Source organism: Aquarana catesbeiana, linkage group LG11 (genome assembly GCF_042186555.1).
Source record: "Aquarana catesbeiana isolate 2022-GZ linkage group LG11, ASM4218655v1, whole genome shotgun sequence".
Lineage (NCBI taxonomy): Eukaryota > Metazoa > Chordata > Amphibia > Anura > Ranidae > Aquarana > Aquarana catesbeiana.
The window spans coordinates 82,899,598-82,920,325 of NC_133334.1; the positions used below are offsets into that span (position 1 = coordinate 82,899,598).

The window sequence follows — 20,728 nt, forward strand, 5'->3', positions numbered from 1 at the left end:
TAAGACGATACCTTCCTGAGGGTTTTGGTACCACAAAAACGTGGGAATAAAACCCCTGACCCTGCTGGTCCACTGGAACAGGTATTATAACCTCCTGACTGGCCAGCTCTCTTATATTCTGAACGATTCCTACCACCTTGCAGGGATCCCTGGGAAGGTAGGTCAAGAGAAACTTGGGGGGTGGAGGGGAGAGAAACTCCAATCTGTAACCCTCTCTTATGATCCGAAGAACATAGGGACTTTGGGTGATTCTTTCCCACTGAGGGGCAAAGTGGGAAAGTCTGCCCCCTACCGGAAAGTCATTTGGGGGTCTTGTCAGCTGACTTCTGGTTGGAAAAGAGAACGCCAGTCTTTTGTTTGTCTTTTCCTGCGCCCCAATGTCTATTAGGGGAGACCTTTTGCTCAGAGAAGTGATTCTTTGCCTGGGAGCCACGAAAAAAACGCTTCCTCTCTCTCCTAGGTTTGGTAGGAAATTTTTTCCCTTTCTCGGTAGATCTGGCTAAAGCCTGATCTAGGCCAGCACCAAAAAGGAGCGTCCCTTCAAAAGGGAGACCACAAAGATGGGTCTTGGATGAGCTATCCCCATCCCAGGTCTTAACCCAGAGGGCTCGTCTGGCTGAATTTAGCAAGGCACCTGTCTTAGCGGTTGTATGCACTGTCTCAACCGCAGCATCAGCTAAATATGCGACAGCATTCCCTATGACCTCCAGAGAATCCAGGACCTCCCTAGATTTGGAGGTTCGGGATACGTGGTCCATTAATTTACAGACCCACGTGTCGGCATTCCTTGCAATGCAAGCTGAAGCCAATGCAGGGCTCATAGCCGCAGCGTTAGCTTCCCAGGCTCGGCGTAGAATGGTTTCAGCCCTGTGATCCATTTGATCTTTTAAGTTACCGGTATCTTCGAAGGAAAGATCCGACTGCTTAGAGACCTGTGCTAAGGAGGCGCTTAGTCTAGGAGTTTTGAAAAACCTTTCCTCATTCTCCTCAGAGAAGGGGCATCTACGCTTCCAGGTTTTAGATTTTAGAAGCCTTCTTTCTGGTTCTTTCCATTCCCTTAGGATGACTTCCTTAATGGCGGAATGTACCGGAAGGACCCTGGCCTGAGGTTTAATCAAGCCTCTATACATCCTATCCTGAGCGGACACCTGTGCAGCAGGCTCCTGAATCTCCTCTGAGACATAAATAGCTTTCAGAAGATCTTCCATGTCGTCGGCAGAAAATATATGTCTGCTAGACCTGGATTCCTCCCTCCCATCCTCCTCTTGGCTGTCCACAACCCCTTCATCAGAAACCTCCTGATTAGGAACTTCTGAATCACACTCTTCCTCGGAATCGTGGGGGAGTGGGTACTTCAGTACATCCGCCCGATATCTCCTAGAGGAGGCAAAGCTCTCCTGGGAAGAGGCATCCTTACTAGAGTGAGCCTCTGGATCCCTAGGCTTAAGGGTGGCCTGAAAAGACTTTAAGGTGGACAGCATCTCAGTTTGCATAGTAAGGAATTCCTTCATCATCTGAGATGTCTCCTTCCCTGTCAACTTCTGTATGCATTTAAAACAGAAGGGTTTTGGATGATCTAGGGGTAGTCTGTCATTACAGTTCCCACATCTTTTAGAGCGGGTGGAGGATTTCACAGGACGGCTGGCAACCTCACGGCAATAGCATTGTCCCCTGAAAAAACACACAGGCATACACTGTGAGAATTGGAGAAGAGTTGGGGTACCCGCCCCTCTAAACCTCCGAAGGCCGGTCAGACTCACCCCCCGTGGTCTCTTCCATGGCCGCAGACCCTGCAGGTCTCTCCTTTTCATGTTCCATGCTACTTCTGGCTGGAGGTGCTGCATACAGGAACGCAGCGAAGACATGGGCGCCTGTTCCCTGTGGCTTTTTACATCCTTTGTATGCTGGCTGCATCGTGCCACCGCCATCTTGCCGAGGACCGGAAGTGGTACTGGACAAAGGTCACTTCCTGCTGCAGCCTTCCCACTCCCCCCTCTAGAGGAGGAAGTGATGTCATAAACTCCAGGAAAATGGCGCCGGGACGCTGAGCTACACTCAGCCAGGGAGAAACAGCTCTTCATGCAGAGATGCTTGCCGCGCGATCCCTGCGAACGGTCGTTCCGGTCGGCGGGCGGACAGGCGGCCGGACGGGCGGACGGACAGTAGCCCTGGCCAGACCTCAGAACAGGACTCACCCTCTGGTCTTGAAGCCATTAGAAGGAAAAACCACCAACTCCTGCCATTGCGCGGCCACCGCACAGGTAAGAAAGGGCAACAGGAAATTTGGCCCCTGAAGTTCTGGTTACACCACCGTACCCAGGGTCCTTCAGCACTCGGGGGGGTTCTTCTATAGGAGAAGCACAGTCACCGACCCAGGTCCTGCTTCTGCTGCCTCCCCCCCGAGAAATGGATTGGGAAAACCCCCCAGGAAGGATGAGAACCATCCGGCCGGACCCAGCGGCTCCCCAGGCATTTGGTCCGGCTCCCAGGTGGAGACCATCAGCCCCAGGCCTCTGGGTCAACAGAAAAATAACAAACGATTTCGCTGTGGGGAAACACAATCAAAAACTGAGGAGCATCGGGAGGGGCGGGGGCCTTTAACCTCTTGATTGATTGCGTTTCCTGTCAGGTGGACCAGTCATCTCTCAGGGTGCCGTCCTGGAAGACGACTTGAGAAAAGTTTGTAATTTTCCCGCAACTTGTGTCAAAATATAAAATATTCCATGGACTCAACATGCCTCTCAGCAAATAGCTTGGGGTGTCTACTTTCCAAAATGGGGTCATTTGGGGGGGTTTTGTGCCATCTTGGCATTTTATGGCCTTCAAAACTGTGATAGGTAGTGAGGAGTGAAATCAAAAATTTACACCCTTAGGAATCCTGAAGGCGGTGCTTGGTTTTCGGGGCCCCGTACGCGGCTAGGCTCCCAAAAAGTCCCACACATGTGGTATCCCCCTATTCAGGAGAAGCAGCTAAATGTATTTTGGGGTGCAATTCCACATATGCCCATGGCCTGTGTGAACTTTTTGTAAATTTTTTTTTTTATCATTATTCAATCACTTGGGACAAAAAAAAATTAATATTTAATGGGCTCAACATGCCTCTCAGCAATTTCCTCGGGGTGTCTACTTTCCAAAATGGGGTCATTGGGGGGGGGGGGGGTTGTACTGCCCTGCCATTTTAGCACCTCAAGAAATGACATAGGCAGTCATAAACTAAAAGGTGTGTAAATTCCAGAAAATGTACCCTAGTTTGTAGATGCTATAACTTTTGCACAAACCAATAAATATACGCTTATTGGCTTTTTCTTTACCAAAGACATGTGGCCGAATACATTTTGGCCTAAATGTATGACTAAAATTGAGTTTATTGGATTTTTTTTTTTTTTATAACAAAAAGTAGAAAACATCATTTTTTTCAAACTTTTCGGTCTTTTTCTGTTTATAGCGCAAAAAATAAAAACCACAGAGGTGATCAAATACCATCAAAAGAAAGCTCTATTTGTGGGAAGAAAAGGACGCAAATGTCATTTGGGTACAGCATTGCATGACCGCGCAATTAGCAGTTAAAGCGACGCAGTGCCAAATTGTAAAAAGTGCTCTGGTCAGGAAGGGGGTAAATCCTTCCGGGGCTGAAGTGGTTAAAGCAGAAATAAAGTTAAAATAAAAAATTTTAATATACAGTATATGTGAACAGAGAGGCTCTTTTTTGCAGAAGAGACATGCCTTCAATAAAATAAGCTTACCTGCCTGTTTGCAATCTCCTGCAGTATTTACACTGAGCTGCGCATGCACAGCTCAGTTTACATTTCCGGCATGTTGCCAGTGTGCAAGAAGGAATGCCTCCTGTACATGTGCCAGAGTAATGTCATACTGTGCCTGGAAAAAGCCTCGGAGAAGATGACAATGTGGGATCCCGCAGGCATCGGACCATTGTAACAGAGGCAAGTCATTTTTATTTTAGATCCACTTTTAGTCTAGGGGTAGGGGGAATAAGCTGTAAAATGCAACTTTTTTTTTCACTCCAGCACCAACATTTTCACTGATGCTTAGGCCCTCATGTACAATTCAGGACTATTTTAAGTGTATCCACTGGCCAGAGCACCTTAGAAAAGAGGCTTTTGGTGACCATTTACACAGGCTGGAGGAAGCCTGCTGGTTTGAGGTACAAGTATTACAGCTTATTACTCTACCCCAGACTTAATTAGCATTTAACTGGTTTAGTACAAATCGTCCATACAACCCCTACACAAATCTTCTGGTGTAGTGGGGGTTAAAGGACAAGTTGACTTAAAAAAAAAAAAAAAAGAGTGCATTTTTGTTGTTGTTGCAGGAGCCTATAAAGAATTGCACCAGCGATCATCAGACGCCGATATGTGCCGACAGAGAGAGAATGAACTATCACATCGCTCCCAGTGCCGTGGTAGTTCATAGAAAACTACAAGCTGACAGGTGCAAAGGCTGCCGGACCTTGTAATTTCCCTTCAGAGAGTACTGTGAATGAGTGACGCGGCCAGGATGGTGGAGCCCCGCTTGGTCATGTTTTTTCTTAAAATTGTGAGAGTTGGTGGGAAGGGAGAAGATCCCCGCTAGCTGTCAGGTCAGGGGTGGACCGTTCGTAACATGTTACACCTTGAATATGAGTGTTGCATGTTACAAAAGATGAACTTATTCTTTAAAGAGGGAGTCCCGCGAAAAAATTTTTTTTAAATGTCAGCAGCTACAAATACTGCAGCTGCTGACTTTTAAAATAAGGACATTTACCTGTATCAGGGTCCAGAGATGTCGGCACCCGAGGCCGAACCGTCGATCGTCTCTCGGGTGCTGCCGCCGCCATCTTCTGTAAGGGAATCAGGAAATGAAGCCTTGCGGCTCCACTTCCCGGTCCCCTACTGCGCATGCGCGAGTTGCGCTGCGCAATCAGAACGGTCCCTGCTGTCTCTGGGACTCGTGTGTGTCCCAGCAGACAGCGCGGGGGGACGGGAAGGGGCGTAGACTCCCGTGGGAGTCCATGCCCAGAAGTGGGTGCAAATACCTGTATTAGACAGGTATCTGCACCCCCCCTCCCCCCTGAAAGGTGCTAAATGTGACACCGGAGGGGGGGGAGGGTTCCGAAAAGCGGAGGTTCAATTTATGTGTGAACCTCCGCTTTAATAAACCTATGCCCACCATTTCTCCCAACCTCCTCCATTCATAGAAGCCGTACTTTTGCTTCTATGAATGAAACACGATCTATGAAAGTTCACACCTTAGCGTTTAATTTTTAGGCAGAAAGTCGAGTGTTTTTACCATGATTTTGCAGAGGTCAAAAGGTTAGTGGAAAAAGCAGAAAAATGCCTGTAATGTTCCCAAAAAGAAGCTCATGTACTTTTTTGAGCTTCAGGGCCAGTTCACACTACATGCAGTCCAGTGCGTTTTTTTTTTTTCCTGCATCAAAAACGCATGGAAAGTAAGTTATATTGTTTTCAATGGCATAGTTCACACCAGTGCTTGCAGTTCCAGGAAAAAAGGTAGAACATACTGCATTTTTTCTGCACTGGACTGTACTGGAACGCTGTAAAACGCATCAAAAATGCACCGGAACACACCTAAATGCACCAAAAACGCACTGCAACACACTTGTCCTTATTTAAGGTTAAGAAAAAAGAGGGGGAGGGAAGCACTGGACTGCAACAAAAACGCACTGGAACGCATTAAAAACGCGCATGCAGAAAAGCACCTGGAACGCATCCGGACTGCATTTCTATGGTGTGAGGCGTCAGGCATTTTGCTTCAGGCTACAAAAATGTTTAGATGTGAACAGGGGCCATTTAAATGAATGGGATTTTGCTTGGGCGTTTCACGAGCAGAAAGCTCTCAGGTGGGAATGCAGCCTCAATCATCCCCCTGTCTTCATTTCATAGATTTATTTTTTTTTAGAAGTGATAATACAGCTTCCATGAATGTAGGAGGTGGGATAAGCCCCTCAGCTCTATTAACCCCTGTCAGACTGGAAGGTTTTTGGCAGCTGTATGATTTTAGGGGGGAAAATCAGAGGATGGAAGATTTCTACTAAACCAGGAGACAACAGCATAAGGGACATGTCACACTGATAGTAATGTCACTTGTAGTGTGTTTGTTTTTCTTTTACTAAACTTAGGTTTTAAACTTTTTCCTTCACTAACATACGCTCCTTCTGTGTGTGCTGTACAAGCTGTCCAGCTCCTGCAATAAAAATAGAGTCGGGCTGAGCCATTCACAGGAAGACTTGTATGAGGTGGACGGATAAAATCACATCATAAAATACAAAACTTCCGATGAATGGCTGAGTGTCACTCAATTCGAAATTTTGCAGAGGGACAGAAAGTTATTGCTGTGCTGCCTGGAATACATCGCTGTATACAGCTGATGGAGGACAAAATCAGGGGTGATCGGTGCGGCAGTGGGGGGGGGGAGAGTTACAAGCACCGATCTCCCTGTATGAATTTCAATAAAGCAGCTGAGAGCCGCTTTCGGTTGACATGCTGTGACTGGCTACAACGAATCATATTGTATAGGCTATTCGGTACCATGTGATAGCTGTGGGCCAATCAAAGCTTCACAAAAGAAAGCAAGCTGTCATAAAGCATGACTGACTCTTTGTATTATAATCATGTGATCATTATGAACAATCATAGCAATCACATGATCACACCCCAGATACAGAGCTCCGTGCTCCACCATGCACAGGATGGGGGCGCACCAGTGCACGTGCCGGGCAATGTACCAGTACGTCACCTGGCACTGACTGTACCACCTTATCTGCATGTCTAATGTCCATTTTCTAGTGCAGGCAATTAGCGGAAGCAGAAAATGGTTTAATTGTTATTAAGGTGCTTATTTTCCATTCAGCATTTGTCAAAAATTGTGAAAACGCTAAATAAAATGTTTCTTAAACATTTTAATGAAAATAATATTCCAAGACATCAACACGCATAATACTCAAAGCAGAAAAACAGTTCACATCTCCAGCTCTACTAAATTCAGTCACTTATTTGCCTTTCTTAAATTTCCCTGATGGGGTGCCCGTGGTTTTTGCCTTCTTTTTGGCTGAGCCTTTAACATCAATCTCTTTCCTTTTGGTGGAGCTGATGGAACCAGTCACCTTGAAGAAGTCATCTAGTCGGCCTTGAGTACTACCATGGCGGTTCTTAGCCAGCTTCTTGGCACCATTACGGATCCGGTCCTCGTTGAACTGCTTTTCACCGCACATAAAGGCCACAAGGCCTTCGTCATCTGGGTCCTGCCACTTCAGCTCTATATCATTTAGGTCAACCACCTCAGGCTCTAAAAAAAGCGGACGAGCTTCTTTGTATAACCAGTTTTCTGGAACAGGGTACTTCTTCAGGTCTATGTTATCTAGGACCTCTTTGATGCTCCTGTGCTGTCTTATCAGTTCTATCGCTCTCTTTGGGCCAATGCCTCTGATGGTCTCACAGTAATCACAGCCTAGCAATATACAAAGATCTATAAACTGCTCTTGTGTGATTCCTATATCCTCTAGGGCACGACTGAGGTGAAATTCCTGAATAGGCAACTTTTTGGCCTCACTAGCCATGAGATGACGGAGCAACAGTGGAGTACCAAAGGTCAATGCATCCATATCTTCAGTCGCAGCTGTATACACCTTTCCAGCTTTCACCAAAGCAGCACAGGTAGCTTCTGCCTCACATGGTGCATCCACATATGGAATACCCATTAGGCTTAGCAGTTTCTTGCATTCCTCATTATGTTGCTTTGTGACCTTTACAAGTCTCTTGTTGAACTTTTCAATGTTCTCCACCTCTCCTGCCTCTTGGGCAGCTTCAAGTTGCTTCTCAGCCTCTGCCCTCCTTTCAGTATGTTTGGCCAGCTCACCTGACTTCAGCTGAGGAGGCTTTCCATCAAACACATACACTGGCTTGATGCCGTTCTCAACCATGCGAATTGTACGATAGAACATGCCCATCAGGTGGCTGGTGGTTTCACCTTCCTCATTCTGAAGCATATTCCCATCCTGTCGCACAGCAATAAGGAACTGGTAGCCGGGTACAAGTTAAAAGGAAAAATGAGCAGCAAAAAAATGTATTGATGCACAACCTGAAATGAAGAAGGACAGCTGTGAGAATTACAGTGGACATACATTTAGGTCAGTCTTATGTGAATACACAATGACACTCATTTCAAAACAAGAGTAACAATGAAAAAGTAAGATTACTCAGGTCCACACACTAACTTAACACACCATATACAAGTTTGGAAATGCATTGAGGGGAATTTATCAAAACTTGAGCATCCAGAATCTAAAACAGCTGTGCATGGTAACCAATCAGCTTTTAGCTTTCATTTTTAAAAGTTAAATGAACAAGTTAAAGATAGACGCTGATTGGTTGCTATGCACAACTGCTTCACTTTTGATAAACTCCCCGCCATGTGTTTGTTCAAAAACATGTGTTTCATAATTTGTTCACTACATAATGGGGAAATTAAAGATTTCTGCACAATTATAACGGTGCAAGAAACTGGCGCGAGTGGCGTGCGTCACAATAACTAAGCAGATACACTTGTTTTAGGTTTATCCGTGCCACCCATACCAGTTTCTATTTCAGAATGAAACTAACTAGCACAGGGTCCACACCCAATTAACCACTTCCATACAGCGCAAATTCCAGCACTAGAAAATTATTCAGAACCTCCAAACACACACACATATATTTTTTTCTTTAGCAGAGACCCTAGGGAATAAAATGGCGGTGATTGCAACTTTTATGTCACACGGTATTTGTGCAGCAATTTTTCAAATGCGATTTTTTGTGGGAAAAAAACACTTTCATGAATAATAAAAAATAAAATGGTAAAGTTAGCCCAATTTTTTGTATAATGGGACAGATGATGTTACGCCGAGTAAAGAGATACCTCACATGTCACGCTTTAAAATTGCGCACACTCGTGGAATGGCAACTTCGGTACTTAAAATCTCCATAGGCAACTCTTTAAAAATGTTTACAGGTTACCTGTTTAGCATTGCAGAGGAGGTCTTGGGCTAGAATTATTGCTCTCGCTCTAATGTTCATGGTGATACCTCACGTGTGGTTTGAAGGTCGTTTACATATGTGGATGCGACCTATGTTCTCGTTCGCTTCTGCGTGCGAGCAGACGGGGGCGCTTTAATTTTTTTAACTTTATTTTTACACTTTCCCTTTAAAATTTAATTTTTTTTGATCACTTTTATTCCTATTACAAGGAATGTAAACATCCCTTGTAACAGGAATAGGGCATGACAGGTCCTCTTTTTGGAGAGATGTGGGGTCAATAAGACCCCACATCTCTCCTCCAGGCTGCAAAGCCTGAGATCAAAAAAATAAATAAAAATAAACAATCTCATTGTTTAACTTTGGCCGGCCCGGATATGATGTCATAACGTCGAGCCTGGGTCTTCAAGAGTCATAGAGACTGCTGGTGACCATCTGGCCCTCTGTTTTCTCTATGGCTAACTTCTGGTGCCAGTAGATTCCTTCTCCGGCCTGCCGATTGCACGAGCAAGCTGGTAGAAGAACCGGAGGGCAGGGGTTGGGGAGACGTCCTCTCCTGCCGCCTGCAAGACTGATCAAGCCGCTATGCTTGTTCTTACAGTGCAGGGAATCGCCGGCTGAAAAAAATGATATCTGAAAGATGCCTGTAACTGCAGGCATCATTCAGATATCCCCACTGAAAGCCCAGGACGTCATATGACGTTCTGTGGTATGGAAGTGGTTAACAAAGGGATAGTGCCAGTTTTAAATATAGAAAACTGACGCAGATCCCTACCAGACCTTACATATGGCACATCCCACACAGTGGGAGGCAGGGCAAACAGCTCTACTGCTCTGGATGTAGAAAACAGGGCAGACCTCTCCTACATAGCAAAAGAGCTTGCCCCCTTTCATAAATTAGGAGCAGCATCTTCTCCATTTTTTCAGCAACATTGGAAACTGAGATGCAAAACAATATTCCTCCTTTATTACAACAGCCGGCAGAATCAGGCTCTACCCTTACAGGTTTCATGCTAAGCCCAGGGCTTTCTCAAAAAATAAAGTGCTGTGCCTAACACAATACATGTCGGGGTAGAACTTGTTTCTGATGATTGGTCAGCAATGGCAGCTTCCATGTTCCATCAATACTTTTTTTTTTTTTAATGAAATGAAAATTGTTAGTTACCAAAACCTGTGCTGCACGGTCTGCCATTGCAGGCCTCCTTTTTAAAATGCAATTACCTGGCTATCCTGTCCATCCCGGGCTTTTTGTACTTGCTGAGTCGCTGACCTTGAACAAGCATGCAGCAACAGAGCTTATGATCTGTAAACTTGTATTGGGGTCAGCGACTTGGTGCTGAAGTCAGAGCATCAGTATAACTGATATTTTGGGAAGAGCTCAGCAACGGACGCACATTTCCCTCTGAATAAATCTACTTGAAAGTGGAACTAAATTCAGCTGTGTGTGAGCTTTTTACATAATGAGAAATTATGCACACACTTACCTGGCATTGTACTCTCCAGCGGTGACAGGTCAGTGCTGCAATCGTTGTCCCCGTCCTCCCCACTGGTAATTCCAGGACTCGCTTGCTCCAGTCTCAGTAAAATCCTCTCATGGTGTTTAAAGCGGAGTTCCACCCAAAAATGGAACCCCCGCTTATGCAGCCACCCCCCCCCCTCCCCCGGTGTCACATTTGCCACCTTTCGGGAGGGAAGCAGATACCTGTCTAATACAGGCATTTGCTCCCACTTCCGGAAATAGATCACCGCAGAATCTACGGCGATCTACGCCATGTCCGGCCCTTCCTCCCCCCGCCGTCTTCTGGAAGACACACAGGTCCCAGAAGACAGCAGGGACCAGTCAGGACATGTAGAGCGACTCGCGCATGCGCAGTAGGGAACCAGGTTGTGAAGCTGCAAGGCTTCACTTCCTGATTCCCTTACTGCAGATGGCAGTGCCTCCAACCGGGAGCCGAAGGACGGGTCAGCTTCGGGTGAGGACATCATGGGTGCCCTGGACAGGTAAGTGTCCTTATTTTAAAAGTCAGCAGCTGCAGCATTTGTAGCGACTGACTTTGATTTTTTTTTTCGGCGGAACTTCGCTTTACAGTGGAACCTTGTAAAAGAATTCTGACTCGGTTTGCAAGTATTGTCTCGCAAAACTAGCAGAATTCAAGCTAATGTGCGGTGCTGTACTGCATTTGGCCAGAGGCGCGGGGACGCTCGGAACGGTTCGGAGCCATTCGGAAATACTCCGAGTGTTTCAGAATTCAGCTGGGCTATCCCCAACTATTTCCGAGACTCTCTGGCGCCCCACCTTACCTCTGGCAACATGCGGTATTGCATGTTATCGAAGTCAAAGCGGAACAAATTATCTTTTTTCCATTGACTTCTGTGGGGAAACTCGCTTTGATATGCGAGTGCTTTGGATTACAAGCATTTTCCCGGGACGGATTATGCTTGTAATCCAAGGTTCCACTGTATAATCTTATAGCTCATTTTCTTTCTATAGCAGCCACAGTCTGAGTACAAAAGCCTGTCCCTTTGTCAGCAGCTGCAGAAAAGCCCCTTGCCCGGTGCATGGAAGCTGTGGTCTCTCTGCAGCTAACACAAACCCTAATGAGTCACAGCTAGAGCTTTCCAATCAGCAAAGAGCATTGCAGAACTAGAAGTTTAATTCAGCATTGAGCGTGACAGACCTCTACAGAGAGCATGGGTCCTTCTTGTAGTATACTGGCAAGGGACTGGATTTTCTACTCTGACTGCTTTACAGTGGAATTAAATGCATCAATTTAGCAGTTAAAACAAAAAAAAACAACTTTACATTCAAGGCTTGCCAGGAACGTAACTGTCATATTTGCTTGTGTTCTTAACCAAACTGTCAAACCATCAAATGCCTGGTGTCATAACTGATCACATGCGCAGCGCCAGGGCAGTTGCAGATCAAACAAAGGCCAAGATGCAGCTTCCTTTGCTGAAAAGGAAAAAATTCAGTTTAGCCTTAGGCCCCAGTCACACCTGCCCATCGTGCTAAAGTGCATTTTGTTCAGCGCATTCTTTGCAGGACTTGAATGGGCCATCTTACATGCACCAAAGAAGCTCACACACCTTTTTGGGCAAAGAGCTTTATTTTTTGTTAACCCCTTCCCGTTGGTCGCATTCAGGTCATGTGACCGCTGTGATTGGCTGTCACATGATCGCAAAGCTCCCTTTCGCAAGCATGCATCAGGAGCTTTCCAGTAACTGCATGCTACTGTGCAGGGCTGCATATATGTGGCCGCTTGGCACAAAGGCCCACAAGCCGAGAGGCTGCATATGTGCATTCGGCCAGCATGAATAAGTGTCTCTTATAAAAAGAAAACCCCTCTCTCCCCTCCACCACATATGTCTATGTTAGCTATTGTTGTACCCATAGCACAGCCCAGAAACAATAGTGCACATTTTACTTTTTTGTTTGTCCTACCTAAAATGCACTGACACCAACTAAAAAAAAAAAAAAAAATCCTGCCCAAAATATATCGACCTTGACCCTTACTAAACCCAAACACTAACCTACATCAAACCTTGAAAGACACATAGGGGTTGATTTACTAAAGGCAAATACAGGTTGTGCTTTCCCAAGTGCAGTTACACTCTGCAAGTTGCAGTTGCTCCAGAGCTTAGTATGAGGCAAAGCTTTAATTTGCAAAGAATACCCAATCACATGCAAAGAAAGAAAAAAAAAAACAAAACTATTTTTGCTTGCTCACGATTGGCTGATGGAAGTCAGCAGAGCTTCTGCTCATTTACTAGGCTCTGGAGCAACTGCACTTTGCGAAGTGCAGTCTATTTGCCTGTAGTAAATCAACCCCTATGTATCTTTCATCTCCATTCACAGAAAGAAAAACACAGGGGCAGGCTTCACAGTGACTGATCACAGTGGTAGCCAATTAGAGTCTACCACAACAATCAGGTGACCCAGAATCTGGAGTTGCGGGTCCTAGGGGGTTCTCTTGAGACCCCGATCTCTGTGCGACACAAAGACAGATCCGCATATATGCGGCCCCATGGCAAAAAGTGCAGTCCGCTTATACGTGTTCCATCGGCGTGAAATGGGTAACCTAAAAGAAAACCTTCTAAATGCAGCTCCCTCACCCCATACTAACCAGAGTCTGATCTTGATCCAGCAATGTACACAAGAGTAGCGGCACTCTACCTCCTCATTGATTTAGAAACAGCAATGGGAGCCATTGGCTGTCAATCACATCCAGTGAGGAGAGAGTGGGGTTGGGCTGAGCTGTGCTCTGTGTGTGTCTATGGACCAACGTAGCAGCTTACTATGGGGGTACTCAGCGGGGGGGGGGGGGGAGCAAGGATCACAGAATAGAAACCGAAGAAGAGGGGAATCCGGGCTACTCTGTACAAAAACCACTGCGCAGTGCAAGTAAGTATAACGTGTTTAATATATATTTTTTATTATGGGCTTACTTAACATTAAAGGGGTTGTAAACCCTTGTGTTTTTTCACCTCATGGCATTCTATGCATTAAGGTGAAAAACCTTCTTTACTGCAGCAGCGCCCCCTTATACTTACCTGACCCCTGAAATTCGCGAAACGGGAACGAGCACACCAGCTCCGGTTGGTGTCTCATGTCTTGATTGAATAGATTGATAGTAGGGGTGCAACGAATCAAAAAACTCACGGATCGGATCGATCCTTGGATCAGAGTCACGGATCGGATCATTTTCAGATCAGCAAAAAAAACAAAACACACAAATCTTGTTACACCCACTGGAGTTTTAGATTTAAAAGCTATTTTCAACACAAAACCGAGCTTATATGCATAAATACAGTATTTGTAGATCGGACAGACTGTTTAGATGTTAAATTTTAAAAGCAACAGCAAACCTGCTGACCTTACATGGTTGCTAATGTGACAGAACACCTCTGATTTTCACATTTAACATTAAATGTGAAAATCAGAGGTGTTCTGTCACATTAGCAACCATGTAAGTTCAACAGGTTTGCTGTTGCTTTTAAAGTTTAACATCTAAACAGTCTGTCCGATCTACAAATACTGTATTTATGCATATAAGCTCGGTTTTGTGTTGAAAATAGCTTTTAAATCTAAAACTCCGGTGGGTGTAGCAAGATGTCTGCTTGCCCCCTTCTCACTCTATCATTACTGTACTGTGCAGGAGTGTGGGGTGTAGCAAGATGGCGGCAACGAAACGTCACTTCCTGACGAGACAGCGGCCGCTTCCGGGTGTACCAAGATGGCCGCTGCCCCGGAGCTAGGCCGAAGCCGCGGCCTTTCCTATGGTGTGCAACGGATCGTTGCTGATCCGTACGGATCAACCTCCGCGGATCGGCACACCTGCGATCCGCGGAAGTTGATCCGTACGGATCAGCAACGATCCGTTGCACCCCTATCCTTACCCCTAAATAAAGGAAACATCATAATAATGTATGTCATACCCTGCGCAACTCCACAAAGGTAGGTAACAAAGCATTTATCAGAGGCAAACCACTGCATGTCAGGCCAGGGCTCTAAGACACTGGTCTCCAAACTGCAGCCTGGGGGTCGGATGTGGCTCTTTGCCTGTCTTTATCAGGCCCCGTGGGCCCTATTCCTCCCACTGACACCAATAATGTAGCATCATTCCTCTCAATGACAACAATGTGATGCTATTCCTCCCACCAACATCAATATGACGCACTATTCCTCCCACTGGCACTAAAAATAGGGCACTTAAAGTGTTTGTTAAGTCTAATTTGCAAGTAACTGCCAAACCCTCTATTAGAGCCTGGCATACCACACTATGGAAGTTATTTAAAAAAACAAATGTTCTAAATACCTATTTACAGCTGTCTTCAGGCCGGTCACATGACTCATGGCCGCTTTACAGCTACGAGACAGGGCTTCTGCGGGAGGAGCAGAGCAGCCATGTGATCTCCCCAGCTGGCGCTCGGCTCCTCCCACAGAAGCCCTGTCTCGTAGCTGTAAAGTGGCCACGAGTCATGTGATGGGCCTGAAGAAAGCTGTAAATAGGTATTTAGAACACTTGTTTTTTTACATAACTTCCATAGTGTGGTATGCCAGGCTTTAATAGAGGGTCTGGCGGTGACAATTTTAGGTTTTTAATTTTTGACAATAGCGGCGGGGGGGAGGGGACAAAGAGAGGGAGATGACAGGCAGGAAGGAGGGGGTGAGGGGGAGAGAGGAGAGCAGAGGGGATAGCAGCATATGACGGAGGGACGCACTCTGACCACGGTGGTCAGGGCTCAGTAGCCCTTGTTATTGTGGTCAGTAAAGAGGGGGCATACAGGAAGTGGCAGGTTGAGGGAGGTTTTTTTTTTTTCTTTACAGTTTAGAGGGGGGAAGATTACACAGCACAAGCACTGTGCTGTTTAACCGCTTGCCGACCAACCACCGTCTTTATACTGCAGCAGGTCGGCACGATCCCGCGAGCCGTTGTAGCTGTACGTCGGCTCCTTTACCTCACTGCGGGGGTGCCAATGCGCGTGGCCGGCGGTCGCGATGACCGGCGGCCACACGCGATCGTGGGCACGAGAGCCAGAACAGGGATGTGTGTGTATAAACACACACATCCCTGTTCTGTGAGCTGAGGAGAGACAGATCGTGAGTTCCTACTAGCTAGGAACAGTGATCTGTCATCTCCTATAGTCAGTCCCCTCCCCCTACAGTTCGAACACACACTAGGGAACACAGTTAACCCCTTCCCTGCCAGTGACATTTACACAGTAATCAGTGCATTTTTATAGTACTGATCGTTGTATAATTGTCCCAAAAATGTGTAAAAGTGTCCGATGTGTCTGCTGTAATGTCGCAGTCCCGATAAAAATCCCAGATCGCCGCCATTACTAGTAAAAAAAAATAATAATAAAAATGCCATAAATCTATCCCCTATTTTGTAGACGCTATAACTTTTGCGCAAACCAATCAATATATGCTTCATGCAATTTTTATTACCAAAAATAGGTAGAAGAATACATATCGGCCTAAACCGAGGAAAAAAAATAGCTTTTTTTAAAAAAACTGGGGATATTTATTATAGCAAAAAGTACAAAATATTGTGTTTTTATCAAAATTGTCGCACTTTTTTGTTTATACCGCAAAAAATAAAAACCGCAGAGATGATCAAATGCCACCAAAAGAAAGCTCTATTTGTGGGAAAAAAAAGAATGCCAATTTTGTTTGGGTACATTGCGCGATCGTGCAATTCTCAGTTAAAGCGACACAGTGCCTTATCGCAAAAATGGCCTGGTCATTGAGCAGCCAAATCTTCCGGTGCTGAAGTGGTTAATCAGCTTTAAGGGACCAGGATGTGTATTTTTTTTTTTGTGTTGACAAACACTTTAACTTCCCACTGACAACAAAAGGGCAATATTCCTCCCACTGACAGCAGTGATGGGGTACCATTCTTCCCCTGACACCAATGAGGGGCACCATTCCTCCCACCTTCACCAACAATGGGGCACCATTCTTCCCACTGACACCAGTGATGAGGCACTATTCCTCCCACTGACACCAGCGATGGGCCAATATTCTTTCCCCTGACACCAATGAGGGGCACCATTCTTCCCATTGCCACCAACAATAGGGCACTTAAGATTTCTGTCACTGATACCAATGATGGCATTGCTTACTTTAAATGACATTAATAACTGGTATTATTTTTTTATTTTTTTCAAAGGATGTAGACCAGTGGTCTCCAAACTGTGGCCCAGAGGTGGCCCTTTGTTTGCCTTTATCTGGCCCCTGGGGCTCTATTCCTCCCACTGACACAAATAACGTGGCACTATTCCTCCCAATGACAACAACAATGTGACACTATTCCTCCCACTGACACCAATGATGACATTGCTTACTCTCACTGATGCCAGGATTATCAGATTATAATAGACCACACCTACTTACCTGTTTTTTAAAGGATGTAGACCAGTGGTCTCCAAAATGTGGCCCAGGGCTGGAGGTGGTCTTTGGGGCTCTATTCCCCCCACTGACACCAATAATGTGGCACCATTCCTCTCAATGACAATGATATGACACAATTCCTCCCACTAACGCTAAAAATAGGGCACTGTACCTCTCACTGACATCAGGAGGGGGGAGGAGGAGGAGAGGGGGGGGAGGAGGAGAGGGGGGGGGGGGGAGGAGGAGAGGGGGGGGGGGAGAGGGGGGAGGGGGGGGAGAGGGGGGAGGGGGGAGGAGAGGGGGGGAGGAAGAGAGATGAGGGTGCTGTGTGAGGAGTAGAGATGGAAGGTCTGTGGTAAGTTGTCCCCGCTCCTCCCTCTACTTACAGACTGATAAACATGCTCTTCTTCCTCCTCCAGTCACCTGACAAGGGGATAGAATAAGTGAGAACGTGCACAGACTTTCCTCACTGTACAGCGGCGCTCTCTATTGCCACCTGCAGGCTGGAGGGTGAAGAGCGCCGAATCCTCTCCAGCAATCCGTCTTCTCCCGTCACAGGACATTATGACCGAGCGACGTCAGAGACAGCGCGCGCCCCGTGCGGGGGGGTCACGGGGGGCGGACGGATAACGGTTATACCGGCACGAGAGGGCTGAGCGGCGCCATTTTCTTCCGTGCGTTAGCAGCGACAGGACGTGTCTCTGATCGGCTATCGTCACAGAAGAAAAACAGCGCCCTACAGCGCATTTATCGGTGATTACACCCCAAGCTTTTCCATCGGTGATATAGTAAGTGTCATTATCAGTGATTATAACCTTACAATGAGATCGGGTCCGGTGTCGGGATGTGTGTGTGTGGTGGGGGGGCAATAGAGAGCTGCACCCCTCTTGTGCTGTAATGATCTGTCAGTGTTTTCTCTCCTCCTTTCTGGTTTGAGGGAAGAGAAATCACTTTTTACACTCAGGATCAGAGCTTCTCCTCTGTTAGTACTTCCAATCAGTGCCGCCAATCAGTGCTTCCAGTTAGTGCCAACCAGTGCCACCTGTCAGAGCTTCCAATCAGTGTCAATGAGTGCCAGTCAGTGCTTTCAATCAGTGCCACCTGTCAGTGCCAGTCAGTAAAAAACAGTGCCACCTGTCAGTGCCAGTCAGTAAAAAACAGTGCCACCTGTCAGTGCCGCTTATCAGTGCCAACCAATGCCACCTATTAGTGCCCATGAGTGCCGCCTATCAGTGCCAATCAAGGCTTCCAATCATTGCCACCTGTCAGTGCCCATCCTTGCTGCCTAACAGTGCCCATCAGAAATTCCAATCACTGCTTTCAATCAGTGCTCATCAGTGTTGACTATCAGTGTTGACTATCGGTGTGGTCTATCATTGCCCATCAGTGCTGCCAATCAGTGCCACTAAATGCTGTCAATCAGTGCCCATCAGTGGAGCCTATCAGTACTGCCAATCAGTGCCCATCAGTGGTGCCTATCAGTACCAATCAGTGCCCATCAGTGGTGCCTATCACTACCAATCAGTGCCCATCAGTGGTGCCTATCAGTACCAATCAGTGCCCATCAGTGCAGGGATGGGATGATGAACTCAGCAGACAGGCACATTTTCCATGGGGGGGCCGGCCTGGTGGGGCACAACTGAAATCTGTTGATGTTTACCAACCAGCTCCTGTACATATACGTCGGCGCTTTGAAGGTGGATATCTCGGTAACGGCAGCAGCTGCTTCCACAACCGAGGTATCCATCTTTTCAGGAGCCGGTCGTGTTTCCGATAATGGTGGTCTCTGCAGTGGATTCGCTGCTAGATCACCGTTATTGGTGGCGGGAGAGGTGCCACCCCCTCCCGCCGCTCTCCCGCGCCCTCCTCCGCCGGTAGCAGCGGAGGCGATCGGGACCTGTCATGTCCGTGGTATGGAGACAAGTGGGGGGAAGATGGCCCCCACCGTCTTCATACCATAGGAGGGTGGAAGGGACGTCATAACATCAGCTCCGCCCATACGTCTTAAAGGCATATTTTTTTGTTGTCATTTTTTTTTTTTTTTTTTTTGCATTTAAGTCCAAATATGAGATCTGAGGACTTTTTGACCCCAGATCTCATATTTAAGAGGACCTGTCATGCTTTTTTTCTATTACAAGGGATGTTTACATTCCTTGTAATAGGAATAAAAGTGATCCAAAATTTTTTTTTTTTAATAAAAAACAGTGAAAAAATAAATAAAATAAAGTAAAATAAATAAGAAAAAAAAACAATTTTTTTAAAGCGCCCCCGTCACGAGCTCGTGCGCAGAAGCGAACGCATACATGAGTAGCGCCCGCATATGAAAACGGTGGTCAAACCACACATGTGAGGTATTGCCACGACCGGTAGAGCGAGAGCAATAATTATAGCCCTAGACCTCCTCTGTAACTCAAAACATGCAACCTTTAGAATTTTTTAAACGTCGCCTATGGAGATTTTTAAGGGTAAAAGTTTGACGCCATTCCACGAGCGGGCGCAATTTTGAAGCGTGACATGTTGGGTATAAATTTACTTGGCATAACATTATATTTCACAATATTAAAAAAATTTGGCTAACTTTACTGTTGTCTTATTTTTTTATTCAAAAAAGTGAAATTTTTCCAAAAAAGTGCGCTTATAAGACCGCTGCGCAAATACGGTGCAAAAAAAGTATTGCATTGACCGCCATTTTATTCTCTAGGGTGTTAGAACCCCCAAACATTATATATTGTTTTTTTCTAAGTAATTTTCTAGCAAAAAAACTGTTTTTAAACATGTAAACACCTAAAATCCAAAATGAGGCTAGTCAAGTGGTCCTTAAGTGGTTAATGCCACATGCTGATCTTTAGACCCCTTTCACACTGGGGCGGTTTGCAGGCGCTATTGCGCTAAAAATAGCGCCTGCAAACCGACCCGAAAGTGCCGCTGCTTTGTCTCCAGTGTGAAAGCCCCGGGGCATTCAATGGGGCAGCGCGGCTATACCGCCGGCAAAGCACCTCTGCAGAGGCGCTTTGCGGTGGTTTTTAACCCTTTCTCGGCCGCTAGCGGGGGGGTAAAACTGCCCCGCTAGCGGCCGAATACCGACGGTAAAGCTTTACTGCCAACGCCGCCCCAGTGTGAAAGGGGCCTTAGTATATTAAGTAATCACCACACTACTATTTACAATAAACTACTGGAGGTAAAATAAAAAAGTGTCAGGGAAAGGTCTGCCGCTAAGCACTGTTATGTGTTCCACACCACAAAAAAAAAAAAAAAAGTGCAGCGCTAACTTACTGATCAATAATTTACCAATAATGGTAGAACCCTCCAATGTATGGAAATCTCAATAAACTTCAATGTTACCACAATACCGGTCTCTATGATATGTAACTTCACATATAATACACATCACACTGAAAATAAGACATACATTACAAACTTAGCAGGGATGGTGGAAACCCCTCCTATAGATATTTGGCATACAGATTAACCTCAAGTGCAACAACTTTTTAGTTGGGAGGTTCCCACCATTATAGCACTTTGGAATTTTTATTTTTTAGATTGTTACACTTAATTTTATATGTTTTAGTTACTATTATAATGTGAATTTTTGCACTTGAAGTTATTTTCCATCACCCTTGCTAAGTCCATGTCTTATGGACCTTGCTTTGTGCTCTGGGGTGCAGTCATGTTGGAACAGGAAGGGGCCGTCCCCAAACTGTTCCCACAAAGTTGGGAGCATGAAATTGTCCAAAATGTCTTGGTATGCTGACGCCTTAAGAGTTTCCTTCACTGGAACTAAGGGACCAATCCCAACCCCTGAAAA

General features: G+C 46.0%; 1 protein-coding gene across 5 annotated transcripts; it reads right to left on the reverse strand.

Annotated features, from left to right (window-relative positions):
• Positions 1 to 6,896: 6,896 nt before the first annotated feature.
• On the reverse strand, positions 6,897 to 17,626 carry LOC141112145 (flap endonuclease 1-like). 5 transcript variants are annotated; one of them, XM_073604652.1, is made up of 3 exons: positions 17,310 to 17,626; positions 11,830 to 11,979; positions 6,897 to 8,094 (listed from the first exon to the last, which is right to left on the reverse strand). In XM_073604652.1, exon 3 carries the CDS (start codon positions 8,000 to 8,002, stop codon positions 7,007 to 7,009), a length of 996 nt encoding a protein of 331 aa, XP_073460753.1. In that variant the 5' UTR covers positions 8,003 to 8,094; positions 11,830 to 11,979; positions 17,310 to 17,626; the 3' UTR covers positions 6,897 to 7,006. The 5 variants fall into 5 exon arrangements, with proteins under 5 accessions (XP_073460753.1, XP_073460754.1, XP_073460751.1 ...); XM_073604653.1 differs by lacking the exon at positions 17,310 to 17,626 and adding an exon at positions 16,927 to 17,071; XM_073604650.1 differs by lacking the exon at positions 11,830 to 11,979 and having other exon boundaries at positions 17,310 to 17,625.
• Between the last annotated feature and the right edge of the window lie 3,102 nt (positions 17,627 to 20,728).

Bases quoted from the DNA above. Each gene is read 5' to 3' on its own strand.
- LOC141112145 (XM_073604652.1), bottom strand. From the start codon at position 8,002: ATGCTTCAGAATGAGGAAGGTGAAACCACCAGCCACCTGATGGGCATG.